Genomic DNA, 25896 nt, shown 5'->3' with positions numbered 1-25896 from the left:
TAAAATTAAATTTTAATTTTAAAAACTTATGCTATTATTTTTAATTTCCAGGAGTATCTTCTTTATTATGATCCAGCTCTCTGGTTCTTATCTCATGGTTGTAGTATTAAGCACTGAGAAAACAGACAGGCCCCTCCCCCCATTGTGTGTTGTCTCTATTTCATCCATGTCCCCTTTTCCTCTGCTTATTTGGATATGTCTTTCATGTTAGAATCTTTTAACAAATGTCTGATAATTCCTGGCTCTGTTCATTTTAAATCTACAATTTAAATATTTATAAACCAGAATCATATGACTGACTAAATCTAATACAACAAACAAGCCTTCTTCTCCAATAACTCCAATGTAATCTACACAACAGATTAACTTGCTTACTGCAGCCATACTAAAAAACAAAGTATACTTTTTTTTTTAAATAAGTCTTATGCTATTTGAATTTTATTTTCAGTTAGCAAAGTATTCTTTGTGGAACACAATGAAATTCTGCCAGTTTACTCTGCTGCGGCTGCTGCTGCTAAGTCGCTTCAGTCATTGTCCAACTCTATGTGACCCCACAGACTGCAGCCCACCAGGCTCTCCCGTCCCTGGGATTCTCCAGGCAAGAACACCAGAGTGGGTTGTCATTTCCTTCTCCATGCATGAAAGTGAAAAGTGAAAGTGAAGTCACTCAGTCGTGTCCAACTCTTAGCAACCCCATGGACTGCAGCCTACCAGGCTCTTCCGCCCATGGGATTTGCCAGGCAAGAGTACTGGAGTGGGTTGCCATTGCCTTCTCCGAATTTACTCTACTGCATGAATAAGAAAGAAGATGACCTAAGTGTGTTACACAAAATCACACACACAAAAAAATTTGAGTATATATCCCCCAATAAAACTCTGATGTAAGCTGAATGAACATTTCTGTTAACACTCATTTAGTACTTTTAAAAATTACCTTTTTGTTTGTTGAAGAAAAACAGAAGTCAAAGTTTTAAAAAAGGTATATGAGAAGGGTTTAAAATTCAGAACATTACTCATTCTCCTTCAAAATTAGGAAGAGGCTACCACTATTTGTTGTTGGAGATAGATGACCATATAAATCACAAGTATCAGTGCACACTTTGGGGACCTCTACCTTGGCTCAATCTCAAAATCCAAATGAAAAGATTTCAGTGTAGCAAAACAGTGTTTCTTAATTTCCTTTAAGGTCATTATAGTGTCTTTCAGACTCTAAAGAACTGATACGGGAGACAAAAAAGTTAGAGAACTGGCAATCTCTATAGGTTTAAACTGGCTACCTTCCACAGCAAATACGAAAATGAAAATCAAACAAGAACTGCTGAGAAGTGCTAGTGGGCAGTTGACACCCTGAGCATTTAAACACTGACACCTAAAACCATCGGTATAGGCTTCCTGATCTTCCTTATAGAGGGATGCAAAAGAATTCTAGAGACTATAATATATAATAACTATTATATCTTTTCTTACTTATTATAAGCTTTACTTTTGTAAAGAAGGATCTCATAAAGTACAGTAACTCAATGCCAAGACACAATCATAGTTGACTCACCCAACTTTAGTCAACTACTATCAAAGTTTTAAGGGGAAAAAAATTGGTGAATCCTATACAAAGAAGTTCTTCTTTGAGAAAGGTCAAGCTGTTTCTGCAGATCTATGCTCAGGATAAGACACAGTAAAGTCATCCCAACAGTATTATTACAAATCTGCCACTGTGCCTCCTTTTAATTCAGTAACTCAATCTTAACTCCACATTGTAAAGAGAAAACTAACATCTGGTGAAAACCAAGTATGTTCCATGTCCTATATGTAGTATTTTCATATACTTCATTTCAGTTACTCCTCAGGAAAATACTTAAAAAGAAACCAACGAACCAACTAAACAAACACAAAACAAAAAATCAAATAAATTAAGTGACTTACAACTTCAAAGCTTGTAAGCAGCTGAAAAGGATTTGAAACAAAATCATTTTGACTACATATATTCTTTCCAAACTACCATCTACCTGACCTAGCACTAACCTGAAAGAAACGGGAGGGAAAAAGGATAACAGGAATATATATTTTTATCTATTATAAATGAGCACTTAGTATGAAAGTAAGATAATCTAGTGATAAATTAACTCACCTTTGCTAATAATATTATTTAACCTCTTCATACAACTTCAACATGCAAATAATTTGACAGTCTTATTACTTGTTATTAGAAAACTGAAATAAATCTTTAGCTAAAATTTTAGTTGTACCATATCAAAAGATGAGCTATAATCAATTCATGATTATGTTCACTGTTCTGGTATACTACTGAAAATTTACCTAAATTGAAAATAATTTTTTATAGTATACATTAAAAGATCAGCTGCCATACATATGCTACATTCTAAACAAAAGAATGACAAGAGAAGTTATTTTAAAAAATAACTTAGTAATATTCAGATTTTTGTTGTTGTTTTAGTAACAGTAAGTAAAAGATAAGTATCCTTTCAAACAAAACGTGACATACAATACCTGCGGGTCCTTGGTGGTTTTGGAGGGGGAGAATCTTGTTTGTCATGATCTATGGAGCTGATCATATTTTCAGTGTTAACTTCATTCTGCCAAGAGGAAAAAAAGCTTCATTAAGGTTAAGGGAAAAATAATTTTCCTTCTTCATGTTTCAAATAAACTTTTCTATGGGGCTTTTGAATTTTTAAAACAAAGTTAATTTTGCTAAATAATAAAATAGGTATTATATCTTCTATATTTAAGAATGAAAAGCCAGATTCAATGAGAAAAATATTTTTTAAGAAGTCCATCTCCAGTTACTAAAAAAGTCAATCTTATACAGCAGCATTTCAACATACTTCAAATGCTCCTGCAGAGAAACAGATGTTTCAAGAAAATGAAGATCAAAGATCTTTTCTTTAAGGCATCACTACCACTAGATTTGTAACATGCAGATGTTGGGGGAGGGGGAACCACAAAGTAAGTCTTATGTCCTAAACTTCTTGGAGACATATATTGCTACCTACTATTTTTAAACAGGTCCTGAAACGAACTTTAATCATTCATTGCTCCACCATCCTTCTGTCAACATAGAATGCCTACTCCACGAGGGTATACAACCCCTATATCACTGCCTAACCAAATGGACCCAAAAAAGGCAGGCAGAGCCTCCAGGGATATACTTGGTTCTTGCCGGTGACATGGACCAGTGAAGTCATTAAAAGGGATGATCCAGAGTTAGCACAGCTTTAGGTTATATTCAGTTATGATTGTGAATAGAGATGTGAAATTATTATATAAAACATTGTCTTGAATTAGTTTATAGCTTCAGAAAGTACTTCATTTTAGGCTGTGTTAATTCTGGGCCAGAAGACAAGAATGATTTTCACTCTTGCCTACATCTTAGATAATTTTAGAAAACAAACAAGAAATAAACATCTTTCTAGATACTATAATCAACTAAAGAGTTAGTCACTCAGTTGTGTCTGTCTCTTGGTGACCCTATGAACTGTGTCAACTAAAAACTCTGAAACAGTAGTTTGCTTTTTTTTTTAAATCAAATTAACCTCTTCCATGTCCATCATGGCATCTTCTTTATATAACAGTTTCTTGCCAATGTCCTTTTTTACTAAGTATTCCCAACAAAAGGAATCAGAGACTTTAACTCTACAGCAAATTTTAGTGTACCCGTCTCCTAATATCAGATGCATCTGAAGTGTCTTACACATCTTACGGTGTATCTTGTTCTAATCAAAACAAGAGTTACATTATGAGATGAAAGTTTTCATCCTTCATTAGCTAACTCTCAAATTGGAGGTTTCTGTTTTAGGAATGTCTGCTATAGATAGGGTGACCATACAATTTATTGTCCGAATTAGGACTTGTACACCTAGACAACGAGTATAACCTGGTTTTGCTTCAAGTAAATCAGGACTTTTCATTACCACACTTTTAGATCCTTGACTATCACCAGAATTTAGACTCTGCGTCATAAAGATTACCTTAATATGGTAGTGATTCATTTGCTTATTATTTCTATTAAATAATCATATACCCAAAATAACACTCATTAATATTTTTGTACCAAAATCTATATAAATATTCTCAGTAAGTAGGTTAAGCAACTGTTTCTAACCTACAAAAACACAGCAATTTGTAGTCATTAAAACATAAATAGCCTCATGTCATGTCAAGTCAGGTTTTGCTGCCAAACACCAAACACACACACACACACAAACACACCAACCGTACATTTCCCCTGCATTTTCAATTTCAGAACAGCAAGCATTGGAAAGGATACAAAAATGCAAAGGACATGGCCCCTAACTTCAAGAATTATATAACCATCCAACAAAAAAGTGAAAGGGTAGTAAATCGTAAAGTGGTAAAATCTGTACACTGAAGCTAGGAAATCAGAGAAAGGAAATGTTATAGATGAGAATATTAAGGATATACTCGGGAAGATATTAAGAAGTTGAAAACATGAATGTACCATGCAGAATGGCATTAAGGGGTGGATAAGACATTGACGAGAACAGAGGCACGAGGTATAGAACAGGTGGGACTGGAACAGGAAGAGAAAGTAAGGGTATCTGCAGGCAAATGACTATGTGACAAAGCAAAGAAGGTGCCATTAAAGACTCCTTATTCTGGGTGAAAAAGTGCCACTAACATAAAGGGACAAAAGAGGAAAAGACCTTCTAGGGGAGGTCAGATTTTGAGCATGTTGAATTTCTAATAATTAAAGGAATCAATGTGGCAATGCAGAAATGCAACTCAAGAGAGCCACTGCCCACACTGCAAGAACAAAACCTCCTACTCACTGGACTTAAGAACGGAACAATGTTCTTGGATTCCTAGCTTTTACCTACAATAATGTCTGCTGTACTTTTGTATCTTCTGATCCTCTTATATATACACCTTTTGTCGCCACATTTCTCCTAATGTGTACTGCTCTCTTTGGCTGCTTTTATTACCAGTTAAAATAATCAACAACTTTTGAAGTTGAAAGGTATTTTAGAAATTAAAGAATCTACCAGAGATTAGGTTCTAGTGTACTGTTTGTTTCAAGCAGAGATTACTAAAATTACTTTTAAAAAACTTCTGACCACTTTCACCCATTTCACTGAAGTTATTTTATGTATTAATATTTCCACATAACAGAACTGTATCAAGGGCCACAAAAATAAAAACAATTAGAGCCTAATAATCAAATATTTAAAGATGACACCACTCTTATGGCAGAAAGAGAAGAACTAAAGAGCCTCTTGATGAAAGTGAAAGAGGAGAGTGAAAAAGTTGGCTTAAAACTCAACATTCAGAAAACCAAGATCACGGCATTCAGTCCCATTGTTTCATGGCAAATAGATAGGGAGACAGTGGAAACAGTGAGAGACTTTATTTTGGGGGGCTCCAAAATCACTGCAGCCGTGAAATTAAAAGATGCTTGCTCTTTGGAAGAAAAGCTATGACCAATGTAGTCAGTGTATTAAAAAGCAGAGATATTACTTTACCAACAAAGGTCTGTCTAGTCAAGACTATGGTTTTTTCAGTAAGATATGTGTGGATGTGAGAGGTGGGTTATTAAGAAAGCTGAGTGCCGAACAATTGATGCTTTTGAACTGTGGTGTTGGAGAAGACTCTTGAGAGTCCCTTGGACTACAAGGAGATCCAACCAGTCCATCCTAAAGGAAATCAGTCTTGAATATTCACTGGAAGGACTGATGCTGAAGCTGAAACTCCAATACTTTGGCCACCTGATGAAAAGACTCTGATGCTGGGAAAGATTGAAGGCAGGAGGAGACATAGGATGAGCTGGTTGGATGGCATCACCGACTTGATGGACATGAGTCTGAGTAAACTCCAGGAGCTGGTGATGGACAGAGAGGCCTGGCGTGCTGCAGTCCATGGGGTCGCAAAGAGTTGGACATGACTGAGTGACTGAACTGAACTGAACTGAACTTAGAATGTATTATCAGTTGCAGGACGAAATAAATACTAAAACAAGGTGCTTAAAAAAAAAAAATATGTGAGGAAAAAATTCAGAATTTGATAGTATCACTCCTAAAACGTACAACATAAACATAACAGGATCATAACACAAATTAACAATAATTGTTAACAACACTGTAACAAAAATGTTGTTACTCAATAATCCTAAAACTGAAAATTCTGGCATCAACTGATGGTAGTATCTTTTACATACAAGAAAAAAGGCATGTGTACACACCTTAGAGATACTTGCTTACTGAGGTATTTCTATATCCCAAGTCCATGCTACTGAATCTGAAAATAAATTTTCTCTTTAGATCTCCTACTCTTGGAAGTGATTTTAGTTGTAGTTGTAAATATCTCTAACAAATACTATTTATTAAAGAGTCATATTGTTGACTAGCATTTCAAACTAAAATCTCTACAAAAATAATTTCAGAACATAGAGCTTTAAGTTTTTTTTTTAATTCCTCAACTTCCATATTAAGTAGTTAGAGAAATAATAAATGGAGATTTATGATTATTTCTCAGAGCATAGGTTCAAAAACGTAAGTAATATATTTCAAATCATTTTACTCATCATACAATTCTAAGATAATTTCCCCCAATTTTTTAGATCCCACATTTCTCCGACTGGGATTTGTGGCTTCCAACCATATATAAACATGTTTAAAAAACAGGTCATTTATATTTTAAAGTACCTAGAAAACAAGATTTCTTAAGAGGAAAACATTAAAAAATTATCTAAAATGATAACACTATCTTATCTTCTATCTGCTTGTCTTTCCACTTTTTTATCCATTCATCCACTGAAAAATACAGTTCCAGACATTATGGTACACAACCTTTGGCAAAGCTATCAAATACTGCTTTCTTAGAATGGATTCTATAGAAAATTGTTTTTCCCTCTTGCAAAATAAGAAAACTCACCTTGTCCAATGGCAAATTCAGCAGTCACCCTGTTAGCTTTAACAGAAGTTAAAGTTGCAAGCATGTAGTATGTGTCTCCTATATAACCAGGCAATGAGATGAGAGACTAGGACTGAAATAACTACTATTTCTATTGTATGTTATTTCACCTAATCTCATATAATATATGATTTTTCTTGTATTCCTTGGGGATTTTTAAACCTTTGAGCTACTAGGCAGAAACTATAACAAAATTATACTTGTAATGTGGAGTTCAGTGTAGTAAAAAGGAAGTTTAATTTTAGGAATAAAATCTAAAGAAAACTCAGGTAATGAGAAACACAAAGATGAAAATAATGCAATATTTATCACATATTTTCTGGAGATAACGTAAATACAGTTAAAAGCTTTAAAAAATACAACACTGAAAACTGTATTTTTTTTTTCATAGCAAAAGCAACAAAAGCAAAGTTAAGCAAGTGGGATTATATGAAACTAATGAGCTTCTGAATAGTAAAGCAAACAATCAGGAAAATGAAAAGGCTACCAAATGGGAAACAATATTTGCAAACCATGTATCTGATGAGGGGTTATTACCTAAAAAAAGTTAAGGAACTTGCATAACACTGTAGCAAAAGAAGAAAAAAAAAACAAAAACCCACAAACAAGTCAATTAAAAAATGGGAGAAGATTTGAAAGATATTTTTTCCAAAGAAGACACGATGATGGCCAACAGGTATGTGAAAAGGGGAAGATGAAAATCAAAGCCATACTAAGACCTCATACCTGTCAAAATGGCAATTATCAAAAAGGCAAGGGAAAAACAAAAGAGAACCTTTGTGTATTGTTGGTGGGAATGCAAACTGATGCAGCCATTATATAAAACAGCACAGAGGTTCCTAAAAAAATTAAGAATAGAACTACCATATGATCCAGCAATTCTACTTCTGTATATTTATCTGAAGAAAACAAAACACTAAGTTGAAGATACACACACACATAAATGAAGTATCATTTGTTCTTAAAAAAGAATGAAATCTTGCCATTTTCAACAACATGAATGGAACTTGAGGACATTATACCAAGTGAATTAAGTCAGAGAAAAGACAAATACCGTATGATCTCATATGTGGAAAAAGAAAACAAAAACCCAAACCCAGAGATACAGAGAACAGATTGGTGCTTGAAAGAGGTGGTGTCAGTGGTAGACCCAAAGTGAGTGAAACGGTCAAAATTTGCAAATTTCCACTTATAAGTAAGTCATGGGATATAATATACAGTCTGGTGACTATAATTAATAATACTGTATCTTATATTTGAAGGTTCCTAAGAGTAAATGGGCTTCCCGGGTGGTGCCAGTAGTAAAGTATCTGCCTGCCAGTGCAGGAGACATAAGAGACATGGGTTCGATCCCTGGCACAGAAAGATCCCCTGGAGAAGGGCATGGCAAGCCACTCCAGGATTCTTGCCTGGAGAATCCCATGGACAGAGGAGCCTGGCGGGCTACAATCCAAAGGGTAACACAGAGTCAGACACGACCTAAATGACTTAGCACATAAGAGAATACAAATTAACAGTTCTTAACCACAAGAAAAAAATTCTGTTAAATATGTATGATGATGGACATTAGCTAGACTTATTATAGTGATAATTTCACAATATATGCAAATATTGAATCACAATGGTGTACACCTGAAAGTAATGTTACATGTTAAGTATATCTCAACAAAAATTAATGTAAATAATTTCCATACATTAAAAATATATTTGTTTCTAGGAATCAGGAAGTAGTGTAACTCTGAAATACAAAAACTTGAACTTTGAAATTAATATTCCATTTATGGAAAAAAAACAAAAATATTTTTCAAATAAAGTTTAAAGAAAAATGTAGCCTACTTAGTTTTTGTAAATTTAAAGGAGTCTCAAGTTAGGTAAAATTACACACAGTAATATACAGACATTCTACTCTATATTATAAAATATTTGGCTATGTTGAGCACAGGCTATAACAGGCTTTAATTAAACTAAAGAGAAAACAGATGTGATAATACATGAGGCACAGTTGCACAATGATTCCTTTGTTGATGAAGGAAATAAGAATGAGGTCACATATATGAATCTTAACAATCTGAAACTATCACGTTTAATAAAGGAAATACACTATCCCCCAAATCCATGGGTCAATATTGTATTACTTAACACAGTGAGGTAATAAGCATTTGGTTAACTAATCTCTCATTTGTAACACCAAGATATTCAAACAAATAGTCTTGGAAATTGCCAAAACCACATAAAAGGGGGAAAAAAATAAATGGTTATAAGGTTATAAAAATTAAAAATTAATTTTAAAAATTAAAAATTAAAAGGTTATAAATGTTACCACTAATATCTTCATTTTACTTAAGTTATTGGAGCTAAATTGGTTTATCAAGTGACAGTTAACTTAGGTTCAATAATAAAGATGTAAAAAATTTATCCAAAAAAACTCCAAAAAATAGCCCAATACTTTCAAGGATAGAATGATTATATGGAGGAAGTAAGAAGAGTACTTTTTAAAAAGGCAGAAAGAGAGCACTGTGAGAAAACAGTACATTTGTCAATAAAATAGCCAATAAAATCTTTTAACACTAAAATGACAAAGAACTAAAGCCCCAAAGGGACATAATTGTGGTCCTATAATTCTACTTAATTAAAAAGCACATACAAAGTAATGACAAAACTGTATATCATGATGACCAAAAACAAAATAAAATTCATGTAGAATCAACTTAGAATTACTTTGGTTGGACGGAAGGGGAGACAAAACTATAGTTAATTTGTTAAAAGTAATCTATACTTGAAATGATATTGAATTATATAATTTTTAAGATCTAAATTCATAAATATATTTTATTTAGAATATTATTTAACTTTTTTAGGGTCATTAAATTATTCATCACAGTAGAGATTGAAATAGGAAGAAAAGGAATTTAAAAAAATAAAACTAATAACTAACATATTTATTATTAGATAAAACACAAGATGAAAATTAAAAAGCTAAATATCACATCTTGGTAAAAAGTAAATTTTCTAAAATTAATATGCAAAGAACACCTACCACTCCATCAGTAATTTTCTGGGTGCCATGAATTTCATATAGTTGTAGTTGTTTTTCAAACAGTTGGGCGATAGCTCTATGAACAAGCTCATATTGCTCCTGTTAAGGAGATAAACAAGGGAAAGACATTAAAAAATGAAGGCAATTATAAAAATACACTTCATAAAGTGAAACAGAAAAACACACCTTAGTTTGTACTGCAGAATGCCTCTGTGTTCTCATTTCTTGTATTAAGTTAAAAACATTAAATTCTTCTGGTATTTTCTAAAACAAAGAATTTAATACATGAACTCTGGACAACCATTCAGAAAAACAGTGTAACAGTGTTCAACTTTTCATACAGACGTTATATATAGCTGGATAAGTGAAAACATTTATTAAGCACTACGTATCATGTATCAGTGACTGTCTAGAGCCAAGAACTAATCTTGACTCTCAGCAGTCAAGTTAGTGAGCCAGATACGGAGACAGATAAATGTCCAGCCAAAGTATGGTTGCAGTTCAGTTGGAGTAAATATGCTGTGACCAACTCTGATTGGTATGTGAGTGAAAAATGAAAGAAATAAACACAAACATGGCACATAGAATGTATAATCTATTTGGGGAACAGAGACGTTTGATGTAGACAGAACTGACTAAAAGACTGAAAGAAGGAGAGCTGTTCAAAAGAGAAAAGATAAGGCTACTTGGCATGAGAATACAAACATGATAAAGAGTTTGAATTCATTCTATAGGCCAGTGTTTTCCTGGCTGTCTCTGTAAGGACCAGTTAAGACAGCTACATCTCTGGAGACTGATTGTGAATCCTACAGAATTAGTTTCTACACCTGGTATTTTAACTACTACGATAGGCAACTATAGACATGAGCAGAAATATAGACCTGAGCAGATCTGATATTCGGGTAACTTTTGTAGCAGGGAAAACAATAGAGTGAAAAGTGGAGAAACTGGTGGAGGTTTCCTGAAGCATTCCAAAAAAAAAAAAGAAAGAAAAGTAGAAACAGATTTGAGACATATTGCTGAGGCAGAATTATTAGAACTTGGTCATCAGCAAGAATATTTTGGAGAGATAAAAAAGATAGAAAAGTTAAAACATGATTTCTAGCTTCACTGCTTAGGAGTCTTGACATATATCAAAATGTTTTTATATCAATTCCTAACCTAAGGCTTAAGATTATATTTGTTATGTCAAACTCAATCAAGATATTCAAGACACACAACCCTTCTGAAATGACAAGATGTTTGCCTGCTTGTATTCATCCCACCCTGATTTTAATCCCTGATTTTTATGTTAAAATATGTTATAAAGCCACTTAAATTTTGTTCATTTCATATGAGTATCAGGAAATGATTAGAATGGGGGAATACAAAAATAAAATTAAACAGCAGGCTTTTTGAAAAACAATTGAAAATTTAAATATTCCTCATGCAAAAGTACAAAATGGAAAGGCAGAGAAAAAAAAAAGGAAAATGAATAAAAGGAAGAAGGAAAATAAAATAAATATTTTATCATTCATATTTTATATGACAGATTGACATATTCATAGAAACTATAAAGCTATGAAGAATAAAACTTCTTCCTAATTCATAGAAAATGAATGTACTATAGAACCAGCAAATAAACCAAATCTATATATAATAAGGAGACTTATGCTTTTTAAATCTGTAATGAAGGCTATTTCTTTATATCCTCCATGGTATCCAAACCAATTTCTTGGAAACAGAAGTAGTAGCAACAATAATAACAAGGATTATAATAAAAACTAACAGTAAATGGAACACTTGCTATCTGCCACATACAGTAGTGATGAACTTTACAAGTTTCTGAAGAACTTACTTAATTCTTCAATTATTAACGGTATGATTCCCACTTTGAAATAAAGAAATTATGGCACAATGAAATTAAGTAATTCGACCAAGATCCCACAACTAGTAAATGACAGAGCCAAGAATTTTAACCTGGGAGGTCTAGCTCCAGTAAGCATTCTTAACCACTAAACTATATAATGTTTCCAGTTAGACATAAATATTCACTGAATTGACTATATTTATACATAGATAAATATAAAAGGCACCAGGGATGCAGTATTTGGAAAAGTCAATGCAGAGCATACATATCTAATGTAGGTATAAATTCATCCAAAACAAATGAGTGATAATATGCTCATTTTGCTGCCCAGTGTGTATTACCTCACGCTAACATGCATCATTTATACCTTTCACTGCCTGTATCTCTTACATAGCAAAGCTACTTCTAAAAAAGTAGTAACATGTATAACAAAACGTATGGCATAATTTACTGCAATTAGTCATAAGTTTAAAAATCGTAACAGATGAATTAGATATAACGCTATATAAAAATTATTCTTACCCCAGCTTTCAGTAAATTCCACGTATAATCTATGGCACAAATGGCACCTGTTCTTCCACAGCCTGCACTATGGATATAAAATTTGAAAAAACAATTTGATTTTTGTAATAAAAGAACTATAAGATAAACGTGGATGGATATGTTAATACTCAGAAGCGAAAATCATTTAAGAAAGCTGATAAAATTCTACTTATTTAGTAAGTAAACTACAACATAAGATGTGTGCAGGGCAAACATCCTTAACATTATGATTTACATATTGTTTTCCTTTAAGGAACCTGCAAGAGTAATACCTCGAAACCTTCACTCTGAAAGTCTGTCTACCGCTAACAAAACATCTTGCAGAGATAAATTTATACTATGTTCTAGATAGCTCTGGTAGAGGGAGAAATCTACATCATTTCAATCTGCAAAAGGTACAGGAAAGATGAAGATTAACAAGCCCTAGAAACTGGTTTGAACATAAGCAGTGATTACACTAAAGAAAGAAAGGCTTCTAATGCTTTCTAATCTCCTGAAGAACAGAACCTAAAGAATGTAAAGTAAAATATCAAAGTTAGTTATTTTAAAACACGACAAAAATAAAGTAAATGGTTTTCAGCTAGAGGGAGGCAAATGCACCCAACGACTGGAAATCACTATGAGTAAAATAAAGATGCTACTGACATCTTTAATAATTTTAGGCCGAAAAAATTGGGGTAGCACTTTAATATGTATTTTGAAACTTTTAGAAATATCATGTAATCTAAGAATTCATGATACAGTACATTTTAAGCAATTTAGTATGGTTTTCTAAAAAGCTCTTAACGATAGACATCAATAATATTAATTTTAAACCACTGATTTGTCAATTCCACACATCAAAACGTTTTTAAAATTTTAGTGTTAAGAGTTACTAGAGCTAAATGATATATATGTAAAACTTGGTGGTTAAAAGTGTGATATTACAAAGACAGACACAACTATATCAATGAAACACTACAGTTAACATAATATTTTGGTTGTTTGAAAATATTAAATGATCAATTTATTTTATTAAAAGAAAATCTTCACATCAAATTGGGTTTATGACCTATACATTGGCTGGCCAGTATGAATACAACAGGAAATAATTTCAGTTAACTTGTAAAGAAGTCAAGCCAAAGCAATTTATCTTTTAATTCTACAATTAAACAGACCCTTCTCTTTTTAACCAGTTAACTACTTAGACTCAACTAATCACAGACAAACTAAAGAAAAATCATTTTAATTAAGCAGGTTGCTAACTGATTCCTACGTCTACATCAGCAGGTCACCTTTCTGGTTCATAAGAAAAAGCAGCCCTTTCACTTCACTAATACAGGCATCACAATCCAACCAACTGGCTAAGAAAACTCTCTTTGGTGCTCCATCACCACTAATGTCTTTTTCTAACTTTTTATTTTTTATATTCGAGTCAATTAACAATGAGGTGACAGTTTCAGGTGGAAAGCAAAGAGACTCAACCATCCATTCTTCCCCAAACTCCCCTCCCATCCAGGCTGCCACATAACATTGAGCAGAGTTCCCTGTGCTACAGAATAGGCCCCTGTTGGCTATCCATTTTAAATATAACTCCACTAATACCTTTTAACTATTGAATTAGCCTGAGTTAATTAACCTCTGAGTCTCTGAAAAATTTCATTTACTTTTTATAACAAATGTGAATACAGGTTTAAGTCACTTAAAAAATAAATTGCTATTTTATGAAATAAGTACTATGATTTTAAGTCTTTTGGAAGAATCTAATATAAAATAAAAAATTAAGAGAAGGAAAACTGCCTCAGGAATTAAATCAGTTTTACTGTTTAGAAACCCATATAATGACCAATCTAACTCCGGGAGCTGGTGATGGACAGGGAGGCCTGGCATGCTGTGATTCATACGGTCGCAAAGAGTCGGACACAACTGAGCGACTGAACTGAATGAAATTCCAAACTTATGTTTCAAAATGCTATACATTACCCACATTATAATGCCATCTATACTGAAAAATATTTAATTAAATATTTAGAAAAATTTTTTGTACCTGCAATGAATACAAATAGGCACATCTTCATGTTCCTGGTATTTCCTCATTAAGCTTATCATGTCCAGAATAGAATCAAATGATGAAGGAACATCATGGTCTGGCCAGTTCACATAATGAAACTGATATAGCCTACGAGATTCCTTCAAGAATAACAGAAATTCAACCATATAAAAATACAGTTACAAATTTTAAACCATAAAGAAAAGCTGCACATCTCACTTTGCTGCCATTTCTAAGATAGGTATGTCATATTCAGCACTTTGTTAAAAAAAATGATAGCCTACATTTATCACATACCTTTTCTTAATCCCCCATGTAATACGATGGGGAAGGTACTGTTAGTACTATCCTAATTTTATAGGTAAGGAAATTGAGACAGAAAGAATAACTTGCATAATGTTTCATAGCAAATGACAGTATGGGATCGGAAAGCAGGCAGTCTTACTTCCAAAACCTGCACTTTAACCAGTATACTATATAGTTAATCTACAGCAGTAAATGGATGAGCAATAAACCATAAGCATTGTTTTAGAATCTATTACAGTCAGAAGGCTAATAGACTATTTAAATGAAAATGAAAATTTCCGAACCCAAACCTACTCAAATTATGGTGCAGGCTGCCATCCATCTCCCTACCCTTTCAAGGGGTTTGTGAAATAGCTTTCACGTTATTTTAATAATAATACTAAGGTGTTATTTGCCATTTCCACTCTTATTCTCTCATCAGTGTACAGCAGTCGTCTCAAGGCTACGAGACTTAAGGATGATGTCATCACTTTGAGAGCTAATGGAATGTCTGCTTGTGTATTTTAAAAAAAAACTCAGTTTTAATTTCAAATATAGTAAATACTAAAAGATATAACCCACATAAACAAGAGCTCTTTGGAAACTTCAATAATTTTTAAGAACCTGAAGAATGGCTATTCTAGGTGTTAACCAGAAAAAGCACTGCTTGGCATTCAGGCAAAACTATTCAAATGCTACTTCTGTCATTTACTGAGTAACTTTAGGTAAGTTACCTAACTTCTCAAAGACTCTATCTTCATCAGTGTGCAATGGAGAAAATGGTATCTATCACTATAGAAGTTAGGAGGATTGAAATGCCTGATATACTACTGAAACTCCATAAAGTACCTATCATTATTAGTAGAGATTAAAAAATAGCAACCAAAGTGATAATAATTGAGTCAACTAAAGGGAAATGATTAGTCGGGTCAGGGGATGCTACAACTACTGGAACCATGTCTACTTATCATCAGGAAGGAATTAAGGAATTATGTTTATAAATGCACTGGTTGGAGAAGAAATGGTAAGCTTTATGGCCAAGCTTATTTACTTTAAAGTGATTCAAATTTAAGACCAAGGAAGAATTGATAGGCATTCTCTCATATCCGTCAGATTTTTGATTCCTTTCTGAAAAAATTTCATTTTATATAGTTCTGTTGAAGTCACAGGCCTCAAGTGAAAACAAGATATATATAAATGAAGACTTAGCTTTTTTAAAAAAATTTTTTTATGTTTGAACGCACTGTGTCTTCATTGCTGCACACAGGCGTTCTCTAGTTGTGGTGAATGGGGGCTACTCTTCACTGTGGCTCAACAGCTTCTCATCGTGGTAGCTTCTCTTGTTGCCGAGCACAGGCTCTAGACAAGCAGGCTCAGCAGCTGTGGCACATAGGCTTAGTTTCCCCAAGGCACGTGGGATCTTCTGGGACCAGGGACCCCTTGCACTGGCAGACAGATTCTTAACCACTGGACCACCACAGAAGTCTGAAGACTAGCTTTAATGGTGGTTTGTTGCTTTCTAAAACATTGTAAACCAAAGTGGGTAATAATTATGTAAATAATAACATAATCTGTTTATTGCAATAGAGGAAAAATATCTACAGCAAAGAAACCAACTATTCCATAGTGTAAATTTAATTTAGGGAAAGATTCTAAGTGAGTTAAAGTTTATATTACTTTAATTGATAAATATAAGGCTTAAGATAATAAAATATTACATCTGATTTTCTTCTTTGTTACACTACATAACAACAACAACAAAAAAAAAACAAAACATCTCCTTAACAATGTAAGATAAGATAGTATACTGTTTACACATAATGTCTCTTTAGAGTACATATTCTTAGAAACTGTCTCTAAATGGAAAATACTTACATTTTGAAATTCAAGTAAGAGTGTCCTAATGAAGTAGTCTGTTCTTGCTTGTTCAGCTTCCTAAATAAAGAGAAACACTTGTGAGTCAGTGAGAACATTAAAACAAAAATATTTACATGCCAAAACAATAATTTCTTAAAGTTTACAACATGAAATTACCTTTAAAATTCTAGGTATGTCTAATAATTATAAAAACAACCATTCTAAAAGTCATCAATTTGGTTATTTAAGTTTTATTTAGAAGTTTGTTTTTAAACAGAAGTGTCTGTCAACCAATTGCTTAGCTAGGAGTGGATCATCCAACAAAATACTTGCAAGGTGACAACCATCACCAGAATCATGTAACAGAAATAACACCAACAAACAAAATGTTACTCCTAAATACTATAAACATCTTCAATCATTTTATCTATTAAGCTTGATTTTTCTCTACCTAACACTCAAACTCTGAGTTACATGGATGCTAAATGGGTAAGGAAAAGGATGCATTCAGAAAATACCAAATTATTATTTTGGTTGATGACAACATAGTCACTTTATCTCTTACTGTTATTTGTCAGTGTATTAGAATGAAACCTCTTCATCAATTTTTCACTAAGCAAACTATTATTTTTGCCTTTTTAAACTAAAACTACAGATAGGTTGTCAAGAGCAACAGATATGCTGCTTTATTAATTTAAAAAAATCAACATTATTCCAGCTTTAATGTTATAAACCATAATAATTTATTTTGAACTTTTCAAATAACATTAGGGGGAAAGTATGTTATTAAAACAGAGAATAAATGAAAACACTGGTCCAAGACAACGTTTGCTCACCTATAAAAGGTGAGATAAATATTTTTGACTTTGTAGGCCATAAAGTCTCTGTTGTGCTGTGATAGGCAAATATGTAAATTAATGTGTAAGGCTGTACACCAATAAAACTTCACTCACAAAACAGGCAGCGGGCTAGACTGACCCATGGACAGTGCTGATCGACGAGTTATAAGCAGCAACATGCTTCTGAGCCCCTGCTAGCCAGACCCTCACCCTTCACCAACACTCTACTCTCTTTCCCATCCCCAAATCGAGAGAGCTTTTCTAATACTCTCAGTCTTAAACACTGTGATTGCCAAATAGAGTCAAATCACTTACTATGGTTATTTTCACTACCTTGCTTTCTATTCATACATTTGATTTGTGTTTTACAACAGTGATAACAAATCCTGAGTTCTCTGAAACAATTAAATGACATATAAATTACTTTCCAGTTTGAAATCTTGAAAGAAAAATTTTGCTTCTTCAGCAATCCCATCACTGACAAATCAAACCAGCTCTTATTGATCAAATCAAACTTTTTATTAACAGCACTTTAAAAAATTACTCTTTAGTGCAATTGAAAAACCAATCCTCAAATCAATTCATCTTTTCCCAAATTTCAAACTATTTCCTACTTTTCTCTATTGATTTTGATAAATTGTTTACTATTCCTGATTCCTGCCTGTTAAAAAATTTTGTTTTGTTGTTGACCATTAATCACTATATGCTGTCACCTGAACTGTGACATTCATTACAGTTAGTACATTTAAATTTACAAATTTTCAACATAACCACATTGCACAGAACTAGGTTTCCTGAACTGTCCAGGTACTTAATACTGTAGAATACTCTCTAAACTGGTGATGGGGGTGGGCGTGGGGGGTAGGGGTGGGGTTAGGTAGTGTTCCATCACAGAAGTACAATATGTTTATATACTGTTTTTTACTCATTGCAAATAATATGAAATGCAGTAGGATTTTAATTTTTTTAATATTTAATCCACAGTTACTTCTAACCAGGACTTTAGAGAATTGACTATTCATTTAATGCAGGCTGTTATAATTATGAGTTAAAGTTAACATTCTAACAATCACACTGCATTATAAAGGAGACTGTGGAACATAGTTTGAGTCCTTATCTTAATCAACCTAGAAAGCACTAAATTCCTGGTAGCATCAGAGGAATTCAGAAGTCCTAAAGACAAATAAGTCAGAAAATTAAGGACTTCTTGAATACAACAATGACGAGTAAGATCACAGAAATTATATTTCATTTAACCATGGAAAACGAAATAAAAAACAGTTTTGAGATGGGTAATGTAATGGTCAATTTTATGTGTCAATTTGGCTTGGCCACGGTTTGCTCTAATTATTGGTCATACGTTATTCTTTGTGTTCCTGTGAGGGAGTTTTGGGGTGAAATGAACATTTAAATCAGTGGATTTTGAGTAGAGTGGCTGGCCCTCATCCAATCAGTTAACCCATGAATAGAACGAAAGGATCAGACTCGTCCAAGTAAGAGAGAATTCTCCAGGAGACTCCTTTCAGCACTGGCTCTTCCTGGTTCTACAGCTGTCTTTGGACTGGAGCCGAAACGTTAAGTTTGTCTGGGTCTCAGCCTTCCCACTTTCAGACTAGAATTGCAATATTGGCTCTCAGTCTCCAGGCTGTGGGTCTTCAGCCTGAAACCGAAGCATCAGCTCCTCCTGGTCTCCAGCTTGCCCACCCTGACTGCAGATTTTGGACTTGCCAGCTTCCATAGTCATGTAAGTCAATTTTGACTAATCTCTTTTCTATATATACTCATTCTACTGCCTCTGTTTCTCTGGAAAACCCTGATTAATATGGGGAAATTATTTTATTTAAATGATTTAAAAAAAAAACCATCATGTGTAATCCAAAGCAAAGTGTTGGTTCTATTCTCAAGCTCATTGTTTCTTTTTCCCCTCATTGTTTTTATTTTTAAATTCATGTTCTCAGATTTGTGCTTTGTTAGTTTTAGAACTTGAATTTAATTCGTTTCCAAAGCTCATCAAATAGGTATCTATTTTAAGTTTCATGTCAAGTTTTCTAAAGGGTCAATCTCTGCTTTTAGGATGGAGGTTCTCAAACCTATCTTTGTATGTAATTCTGGGTAGAATAACATAGTTATGAAAGATTAACATCATAAACTAAGCTTCATCATCAAAAATCTTTCCCCTTAGTTGAATAAGAGTATAGTTATTTGTTTATTCTTAGATATGTAACACTTATCATCAACTTACATGCAAAGACTAAGGCAGAATTAACATAATAAGGAAATTATACATTTATGAAAAGTTATTCTTAAAGTTCCTTAATTTATAAGCACTATGCAATACAATATTGTAAAACAATTATACTCAAATTTTAAAAAGCAGTATAAAACAAGCATTATTAATATTTGTTTATTATAATTAAGTATAGATTCACATGAAAACACTGAGTGCTTGGCTTATATAACCCACAAGATTCAACACATATTATAATTTAACTACTCATCAGTCTGACATACGCACTACCTGATTAAATAATGTATATGAAAATAGGTACTTACACAAGAAATTTTAAATGGTGCAAATGTTATAGGGTCTTCTCCAAACAAAGGCCAATACCGTTCACATTTTTTCTGTTGTCCAAAAAAAGGTTAGTAAATAACTGATAATTTGTTTTATTTGAACTTCTACAATTATTTTGTGTTCCGCTTGTTCTTCATTCCCAGAAAACAAACAACTGCCATCAGTCGGCAGGAACTAAGAGCTTAGATTTATGCAACTCTTTAAAGGTGGGCTACTAATTGCTTTTCAAGATTAGTAATAAGAACTTTATTAACCTAAGTGTATAAACTGTTCATTTCTACCTGCTTGTTATATAGACTCCAAAGATCCTCCTCTATAAAAGAAAAATTGCCTTTTTTTCTTAAATGCCTAGCACAAGGAGGTAAATTTAGTGTAAGAAGTTGCTCAATTTAGTGTAAGAAATTTAGTAAAACAAATTTAGCATATAAGTTTTAATGGTTCTAAAATGACAATATCTATAATACCTAGTTGAATTCTCATTAAGCATAAAATCTGTGGCATAGTGGAAAGAGCACTCCACTTGGTATAAGAAAATGTTACAGGTAGCAATTTTACTATTTGTTTACATTTAGTTCCTTTACCTATAAAAACAGGGATAATAATCCTTATCTTACATGATTGTTTCAAGTAATTTGAGTATATTTCAAATGTTCTACTGTTGGTAAAAACACTATACAAGAATAATGTATTAAACTATTCACTTTTATTTGAGATTAGAGAAGGTATAATCAAACAGTATCCTTATTTTCCCATAATAAATAGGTATAGAAATAGTAGAATATTCATTTACATTGGTTTCTAGTATCAAGCCTCATTATTTTAAAAATTTAGGTAAGTGAATAAAAGTCTAACTTCATAGAAGATCCAGTGATTCTGATGCAAGAAATAATGTAATTTTACCAGTAAGACCCAATAAAATGAAAGTCTTTATAACTGACAATCTGGCTTAAAATACACATTTTAGCAGTGGGAAATATATCAGTTCTTACTAAATCCTCATAGTTCTAAACACAGTAAGTGGAACTGTTACTTATAGGCTGGAATTAATTGTAAGTTGACAATACTGCTCTCAGGGCAAAAAGTAGAACTGCCTAGTATGTCAGTTTAACTTAGAGTAAATACTACTAAAATTTTAGAAGGCTTAAAGTCACAAACTTCATTTCCTAGTAGAAGTTTATAGAAAATGATAAAATAAATTATTTTGAAGGTTATTTTTTTTTCTTCTTGGTCTTTCACTTAGTAAAGCTTTAATATCTTGTTAACAGAAAACAAGTTTATAGGAGATTAATTTAGCAAGAATTGAAAGTTTGTGACTAACATGCCTCTCTTCAGAGCAACATTGAATAAGATTATATTGGTATTTATATTTCAGGTATGAACTAATTACTGATACAGTTGATACCAAAATGTAAATGTTAAACATCATACGTGAATTTTATTGTTGTTCAGTTGCTAAGTTGCGTCCAACTCTTTGTGACCCTATGGACCACAGGACGCAGGCTTCCCTGCCCTTTACTACCTCCTAAAGTTTGCTCAAACTCATATTCATTGAGTTGATGATGCCATCCAACCATCTCATCCTCTGTCACCCCCTTCTCCTCCTGCCCTCAATCTTTCCCAGCATCAGGGTCTGTAATCTATAGTAATTTGTCATTGGTTTCAGAGATGAGGAAGCTGAAGCTCAGGGGGGGCAGTTCACTGCACCATGTCCAAATGCCAGTGAAGTATAGGTTTGTTTGATTTCATTACCTGTGCTCTTTCCATTAGGTCACACTCTTAAGTCAAAGCGGAGATTATCAAATGAATTCATAGCCCTGACCGATAAAACAACAAAACCAACTAACAAAACACTATGAATCCAAAAAATCATTAGGTTCAAAAAGTTTTAGCATTCAATACAACTTTATCTTTAAGCGTTATTACTGATATACAATGTGAGCTTATTAATAGAAAGAAGAGAAACAAATCCTAAATCTTAAAAGTAACTTAAAAAAATTTAGGAAGGTGAAATTTAAACTTCGTAATACAACTAATAATAACAATGGTACCGAAGTACATACTGATAATATTTAAACAGATAATTACTTAACAGTATCTCAGTCTGTATATTAATCTTACACTGTTCATTTTCTGTCCAATGTTGCTAATGTTTCCACTACTGGTAACTGATGTGGTTGGGAGGAATGACAAAATTACTATTAAAAATAAGGCTTTCTAGTGATTTATATATAATAATATTTCATATAACTGAAAGACGTAGTATCTTGTTTTATGCAATATATCCTTGACTGAAAATTTTAATAAGAAGTTTTATAACTTTTAAATCATTTCTTAGCTTAATTATAATGCAGTTAATGAACTATACTTGCACAAGGATACTTCAAATTATCAGATAATTTATTTGTCACATTTATAGATGCTCACACTTAAAATGAAGATTTAGGAATCAGTTCTGCAGGAGATCAGAATGGTTTTGATACTAATTTCATTTGTACACGTTTTTTACCTATGTTAAAAAATTTCAGATTAAGGAATTTTCTTCTTTTCATTTTGGAGATACCATTACAAAAATGTAGTGGAATTGGCAGACAGAAATTAGAAATTTCAAGCTGTAAATTAATCAGAATTATTTTAAACCATTTTTATTATCCATAAGCAGTGTTCTACTTACACCACCATTAAATACTGGAAGACTGCTAAGTAACAATACAGAATCTATGGCTTTAAATATATCATAAAATGTACCTATAAAATATAAAAGTATTTTATGTGTGTAAGGATGATTTGGCTCCTTTTGTTAAAACGAAAGCATAGCACAACACACAGAAAAGAGTTAACTATTTTAACAACTATGGCTAAGAATATAATAAAAGACCAAGAATAAAATCCCTAGAAATGAATAAAAAAAAATTCCACAATTACTTTAAATGTTAACAGTTATACGTACCCTTCCCATCTCGAATTCACGACAGGCCATGACAATGATCTAAAAATAAGGGGGGTGGGATAGATTGAGAATATATTAGTTAAATACAATTTTACTTTTCCAACAAAATGTACATTTCAAGAATTATTTTTATTCTGAGCAGAAGTATACCTGGCCTGTCAAAAAAAGTAGGTTTAATATTAAAAGTATGAGTTAAATTGGCTTCAAATAACGAAATGTATTTGATTTGAACTGAATTTTTTGAATCTTACAGATATGTCTTTTGTAATTAAAATAATGCATTCAGGATATTTACCGAATAGAATAGCACTATTAAATACTTTGCTTACTAAAGGTTGAATGTAACTGTCTTTAAACATGAAGGTTATTACATGTGCTTTCCCATCCCAACAGTTTTATAATGTAATGTTTCAAACATACAGCAAAGTTGAAATAATTTTACACTAAATACTGTATAGCTACCATCTATGTTCTACCATTAACATTTGACAATACTTGTTTTTAATCACATAGATGTCCTTCCACCCATCTATCAGTGTTTGGTAGTTGTCTTATACTACCAACTTAAACCAAGATTTAAAGTATTGCCATACTCTATTCTTGAAATATTGCAACAAATTTGTCAAAATTTAACAAGACAACCTAGCCATCAGTTTCTGTCTTTCTAATAAACTAACTATAGTTAACATATGATTATGGCTCAAAAGTCATATTGTAGGATATAGTTAACACAACATTATGGGTAGAAAATCATGCCATTTCATGCAATACTTACTACAACATTGTACTCCCATATCATCCTCCAAAAATCTATTACCGTATTTGCTAAAGGTCCTTGGGTTGCCACATATGCTTTTGGCCCATAAACACCCTAAAAAGGTTAAAAGCATACAAATTATGATTACCAAAAATATTTTCTACCTAAATTTTAAGTTTTCAAATTTTATTAGCATTCCCGCTGTTTTCAGCTGAACAATTTCCAAATAATTTTTCTTTAATAATGTATAAAAGCATGACAAAATATATTTCACTTCAACTTCTGGTGAAACATGGTTCATAGAATTCAAAGGAAACCTCCTTATGCTGTTTTAAAAATTATGAATTGAAAGCCCTAGTCAACAAAACTAACTAGCAGAAACTTAAAAGCATGCATCAATTCTAAAAAATAAGACTAGAACTAGCTAATAGTTCTTTCTTAGCTAGATTCTTCCATAGCTGTCTTTGGTTTAAGCACCTACTAAATATACTTTTAATAGTAAACCCAAGAATATATCAAACAAACTAGCAGACTAACATGTTAAACCAGCACATACAGTGAGCCAGTGTTATTAGGTTCAATTAAAAACTAGAACTCTGAACAAATGTCCTTATAAAAGAACATAAGCATCAATTACATCTAAAAGAGTAAACTATGTATTAGTTGTTTTTTTCCCCATATTTATTCATTTATTCGGTTATGCCAGGTCTTAGTTGCAACACTCAGGATCTTTGTTACTGCGTGTGGGAGCTTTCTGTTTGTTTTTTAGTTGCAGTATGTGGGATCTAGTTCCCTGACCAGGGAATGAACCCCTGCATTAGGAGTGGGAAGTCTTAGCCACTGGACCACCAGGGAAGCCCCTATGTATGAGTATTTGTTTAACTATTAGTTTTGGGCTCTGCCATATTTGTAATAAAATTGACTTTTCAGGAAAAGCTCTTATTTGGAACAATAATTCTTCAATGTTGACATTGATATTAATTTTACCATATAACTCTTACCACCTTAATATTTTTCTCAACGAAATACTGTATTAAATAGATTCAAAAGCACAGAGTAACAGAACAAAATAGTCTTTTATTTACTCAAGTAGCAGTCTGAATCTCTCTACGGATAAATACCCTATATGGTTAATTAACAGAAATGACTAAGTACATTTGTGTACATAACAAAGGAGACAATTTAGCAATCAGTAAAGGCTTCCCAGGTGGCTTGGTGGTAAAGAACCTGCCTGCCAATGCAGGAGATGCGGATTTGATCCCTGGATCTGTAAGATCCCCTGGAGAAGGAAACGGCAACCCACTCCAATATTCTTGCCTGGGGAAATCTCACCAACAGAAGAACCTGGCAGGCTATACAGTCCAAGGGGGTCAACAAAAAGTTGGACATGACTTAGCAACTAATCAGCAACAAAGGTGTTTATAATAAGCCTTCAATATAAAAGAAGAAACACACAAACAAAAAAAATTTTATCTCCACTATCATAAAATTAAGCAAAAACCTTTAATAAGGATGCTAGACGAAAAACATAAAAATATGTCATGGCTGTGACTTTACTTCTTTTACTGTTGGCATCACGTTAGGCAATTTAAAATTTTTAATAAAACTAGTACTGTAGGAAGTCATTAAATATGGCAGAGAAACACCATTTAAAGTTAATACATACCTTAATAAAATTTGCATTGATATAATCTGAATCTTGAGAAGGAGTCTTTAAAGTCAACTTAACTCGGCTATGATCAACTACAGGGAAAAAAAGGGATTTTTAAAATAACGTCCTATGAGCAGACAAGTTTTTTTCCCTAATGAACCATAAATAAGATTAAATAACTAAAATTATTTATTTTAAAAAAAATGAATGAAATTTGACTTTTAAGTATAAGCAGGGTAATGTCTAACATCATATTGACAGGAAGTAGGTCTCATTGTAAAGCTGTGTTTCAAAGTAGGAATCAGAATATTCAGGACCTCTTTTAAAAATACAAAGTCCTGAGCATCATCTTAGATTTATTATACAAGAGTTTGAGATTTACATGTCTACAGTTTTTAATAAGCACTAAAACCACTTAATACATTAGTTTGTCAAAATTCTTTTAAGGAACTCTAACTTTCATATTTTATAAGAAATTATAAAAATTACATTTAAAAAATTAGGTGAAAGTGACAAATTAAGATGATGTATGAAAAGTGCTGAATACTTCACTTGACAAATAATATTTATTATTGGGTAGTGTTC

The 25896-nt window shown here is 32.6% G+C and overlaps 1 protein-coding gene across 2 annotated transcripts in view; it reads right to left on the bottom strand.

The window, feature by feature from the left end:
- The window catches only part of PTPN12 (protein tyrosine phosphatase, non-receptor type 12), an 85886-nt gene that overhangs the window by 12368 nt on the left and 47622 nt on the right, over positions 1–25896 (bottom strand). The window contains exons 3-12 of one of the 2 annotated variants that reach the window (XM_018047268.1): positions 25327–25403; positions 23679–23774; positions 22904–22942; positions 19935–20006; positions 16561–16620; positions 14398–14540; positions 12351–12417; positions 10166–10243; positions 9980–10078; positions 2506–2591 (exon numbers count right to left, since the gene is read on the bottom strand). In XM_018047268.1, the coding sequence (XP_017902757.1) occupies positions 2506–2591; positions 9980–10078; positions 10166–10243; positions 12351–12417; positions 14398–14540; positions 16561–16620; positions 19935–20006; positions 22904–22942; positions 23679–23774; positions 25327–25403 (817 nt within the window). The remainder of the gene's footprint in view (positions 1–2505; positions 2592–9979; positions 10079–10165; positions 10244–12350; positions 12418–14397; positions 14541–16560; positions 16621–19934; positions 20007–22903; positions 22943–23678; positions 23775–25326; positions 25404–25896) is intronic. The other variant, XM_018047269.1, reaches the window with a different exon arrangement.

The sequence above is a fragment of the Capra hircus genome, chromosome 4 (assembly GCF_001704415.2).
Source record: "Capra hircus breed San Clemente chromosome 4, ASM170441v1, whole genome shotgun sequence".
In the NCBI taxonomy this organism is placed as follows: Eukaryota; Metazoa; Chordata; class Mammalia; order Artiodactyla; family Bovidae; genus Capra; species Capra hircus.
This window is presented reverse-complemented; position numbering and strand designations above follow the sequence as displayed.